Raw genomic sequence first — 3,237 nt, 5'->3', positions numbered from 1 at the left:
AAAAAAAAAAAAAAAAAAAAAAAAAAGGAGATACCCCCAGCTTGTGATAATTAGCTTTCCCCTCTTGCATCTTCCTCGTGTTCACCTCCCACAGTTTGGACTCCCCTAACCAGACAAAGAGCCAGCCTCATCAAGTCACTCGCTTTAACACTCCCCATGGTCCCTGTGTGGCTGCAGGAACAGCGCCCTCTTCTCTGCCTCTTCTCTGCCTGTTCTCTCCCCACTGTGCATGTGCTTGGTGTCTCAGCTGTCATGCTCCTTGATGCACTCGCCATGACCTCCCCCACCCCGTGCCATTCCCATGTCCATGAATGCTCCCCTTCTGTCCCCTCTCTACTCTCCTGGGACTCAGGAACAAGGTCTTCCGCCAACCTTGCCCCTCCCCTGTGCCCCTGGCTTCCCCACCATACCATAACCTCCCCCAGGGCAGGGAATGTATGTTTTCTACCTCAGTGTTACTGACAGCAGCCCAGCTCCTGGCACAGCGTTGCAGAACGAAATCGGAAGCATCATGGTCACTTTCATTCAGAGAGCCACAAGCCCCAACACCAAAGGGACTTGGTCCTAAAATTCACATCCTCCTGCCCCGATGACCCCTCCAGGCCTTGGTGGAATTTCTGTCCATAGAGTGCACATGTGGGTGTCTGAATCTTTGTGTATCATCCAGCTCCCTCTCTTGCCTGGCAGGTGCTGGATGTGTCTGGGGCAGACATGTTGGCCAAGTCAATTGCCAATTGCCAGGTTGAGCTTCTGGAAAACTGTGGGCACTCGGTAGTGATGGAGAGACCCAGGAAGACAGCCAAGCTCATCGTCGACTTTTTAGCTTCCGTGCACAACACAGACAACAACAAGAAGCTGGACTGAGGCCCTGACTCCAGCCTGTATTCGGCACACAGCACCTGCTCCCATCCCCCAAATCTGACGCAGCCACCACTCTCAGGGATCCTGCCCCAAATGCGGTCGGAGCGCCAGTGACCCTGAGGAAGCCAGTCCCTTATCCCTGGTATCCACGGTTCCCCAGAGCTTTGGGGACCGTGAGAAAACCTCCAAGATCTTTTTCACAAAATAGAAGAAACTCATATGGAACAAAAGAAGAAACCCCAGCCATGAAATCTACCATGAAGTCTTCAAGTTCATGTTATTGACAAGCTGTACAAAGTAGCCACTTGGACCATAATCAAATCGAGGACATTTTCTTTGCGATATTCCTTATAGATGGAGACCCAAGATATTTTTGTTGCTTCAGGCGTATTCCCTTGCATGGGCAGTGGCTTTTATAGGAGCGTTAGTCCTCATTCGCTGAACCCTGTCATTTAGGTTGAATTTAAGTTTTACATAGAGACCCATGTATGACTGCAGCCCATTGGCTGCAAGACCCGGGAGGAAAGTGGCAAGTGGAAGAAAATGTTTACATGCACGGTGGGGCATTGTTCCAGCCCTCGGAGCAGCCGGAGCAGCAGAGTACATGGGTGCGTGGTTCATTCAGCACCCATGAAGTCAGATATGTTTGGAGTGAACCCACAACAGTCACAGAATGAACACCTAGCAGGGTAGGTTTCTTAGGAATAATTTATTATTAAAAAAAAATAGGACTAATAAAGCAATAATGTTCTAGACATCTGTCTGAGTAATCAGACTCAGGTTCCACACACAAGCAACAGCTCGTGGGCCTCTTTTCTATTTTGGTGTGCTACTCAGAACCCCTGGATGTAAAATACTAATTTGTTAATGAATTCTGTGAATTCTGTGAACAGTAACGTGATTGAAAATAAGTCCAAGCAGCTGTAAAAGTGACCACAATGACATGAAATAAATTTAATCAGTTTAGATCAGCAACATGCAGGTGGTTTCTATTTGTGAACTCCTAATTAGATGCAATGTTGGCAGAGTTTCTGTTAACTTTAAAATGTGTTTTTTAAAGTAAGCCTTGTTCGACAGGCTTTGGAAGTCTTTGCATGGATGATTTATTAGTTTTAAGGAATCATGTTTGCAACTTTTATTCAGTTGAAATTGTATATCTAAGGCCAGGTACAGTGGCTCACGCCTGTAATCCCAGCACTTTGGGAGGCCGAGGTGGGTGGATTGCTTGAGGCCAGGAGTTCGAGACCAGCCTTGCCAACATGGCAAAACCTTATCTCTACTAAAAATACAAAAATTATCTGGGTGTGGTGGCACACACCTGTAATCCCAGCTACCTGGGAGGCTGAGGCATGAGAATCACTTGAACCCAGGAGGTGGAGGTTGCAGTGAGCCGAGATGGCACTATTGCACTCCAGCCTAGGCAACAAGCGTGAAACTCTGCCTCAAAAAAAAAAAAAAAAAAAAAAAAATCATTCACTGAAATTGTATATCAAAAGCAAAAAGCAAGAGTCATCAAACTATTCTTTTTGACTCTTTTGTGGCATTTAGGAGCCCTAAACTCCCCAGGAGAGAAGCTTCATTTTTTCCAACTTTTTTTTTTCTTTTTACAGAAAATCTGCAGCCAAGTCATTCTGGGAATAAAGTGAGATAGAGTTATAGTTTAAATTGGAATTCTGGACAGTGTTTGAATATTTTAGTTTACCAGAAAAGAATGGAACTTAGAGCTTAAAAACAAGAAGAAGATATGAAGATGTGACATCAAGCTGGGATGCAGCTAAAGCAGTGCTCAGAGAGAAATTTATAGACTTCAATATGCATATTGTAAGAGAAGAAGCTAGGTGGAGTGGCTCACACCTGTAGTTCCAACACCTTGGAAAGCCAAGGCAGGAAGATTGCTTGAGCCCAGGAGTTTGAGACCAGCCTAGGCAACATGGCAAGACCCCATCTCTTAAAAAAATAAAAAAAGAAAAATCAATAAATTAAGCATCTATCTCAAGAAACAAGAAAAGAAATAATAGCAAAGCCATAGAAAAATAGAGGGAAGTAATACAGATGAAAACAAAAATCAATGAAGTAGAAAGGAAAGTAGATATTAGACATTTTATTTGTTCCAATTTCCTGTATTCACTGAGAATTCTGAGCACGGTGGGAGGCGGATTCATTTTGGTGGGCCTAGCTGATGAGAGATGGTTTCCTCAGGATCATGAAGAAGCCCCAGACCTGGGATGGAACCTCAGATCAGAAACCGCAGTGGATATAGGCGTTCTTCTGCTCTGGGTTGAATACCAGCTAAAGATGACATCAAAAGCAGTCTCTGAACTGTACCCACCATGGGGCCATTCAGGAAGGGTGTATGCCGTTTATCCCAGCCCAGAA

At 44.9% G+C, this 3,237-nt stretch overlaps 1 protein-coding gene across 6 annotated transcripts in view; it reads left to right on the top strand.

Annotated features, from left to right (window-relative positions):
- ABHD6 (abhydrolase domain containing 6, acylglycerol lipase) overlaps positions 1–2,965 on the top strand; it is a 56,867-nt gene extending 53,902 nt beyond the window's left edge. For 3 of the 6 annotated variants that reach the window (XM_017527451.2, XM_037738091.1, XM_017527452.2), the window contains one exon: positions 688–1,203. In XM_017527451.2, the coding sequence (XP_017382940.1) occupies positions 688–864 (177 nt within the window). In that variant the 3' untranslated portion in view covers positions 865–1,203. Of the gene's footprint in view, positions 1–687; positions 1,837–2,471 lie in introns of those variants that run through there. The other 3 variants (XR_005200036.1, XM_017527449.2, XM_017527450.2) reach the window with 3 other exon arrangements.
- Positions 2,966–3,237: the final 272 nt, after the last annotated feature.

Source organism: Cebus imitator, unplaced genomic scaffold, assembly GCF_001604975.1.
Source record: "Cebus imitator isolate Cc_AM_T3 unplaced genomic scaffold, Cebus_imitator-1.0 Scaffold48, whole genome shotgun sequence".
NCBI classification, from domain to species: domain Eukaryota; kingdom Metazoa; phylum Chordata; class Mammalia; order Primates; family Cebidae; genus Cebus; species Cebus imitator.
Note: the sequence above shows the minus strand (reverse complement) of the source record. Positions and strands in the feature narration are given on the sequence as shown.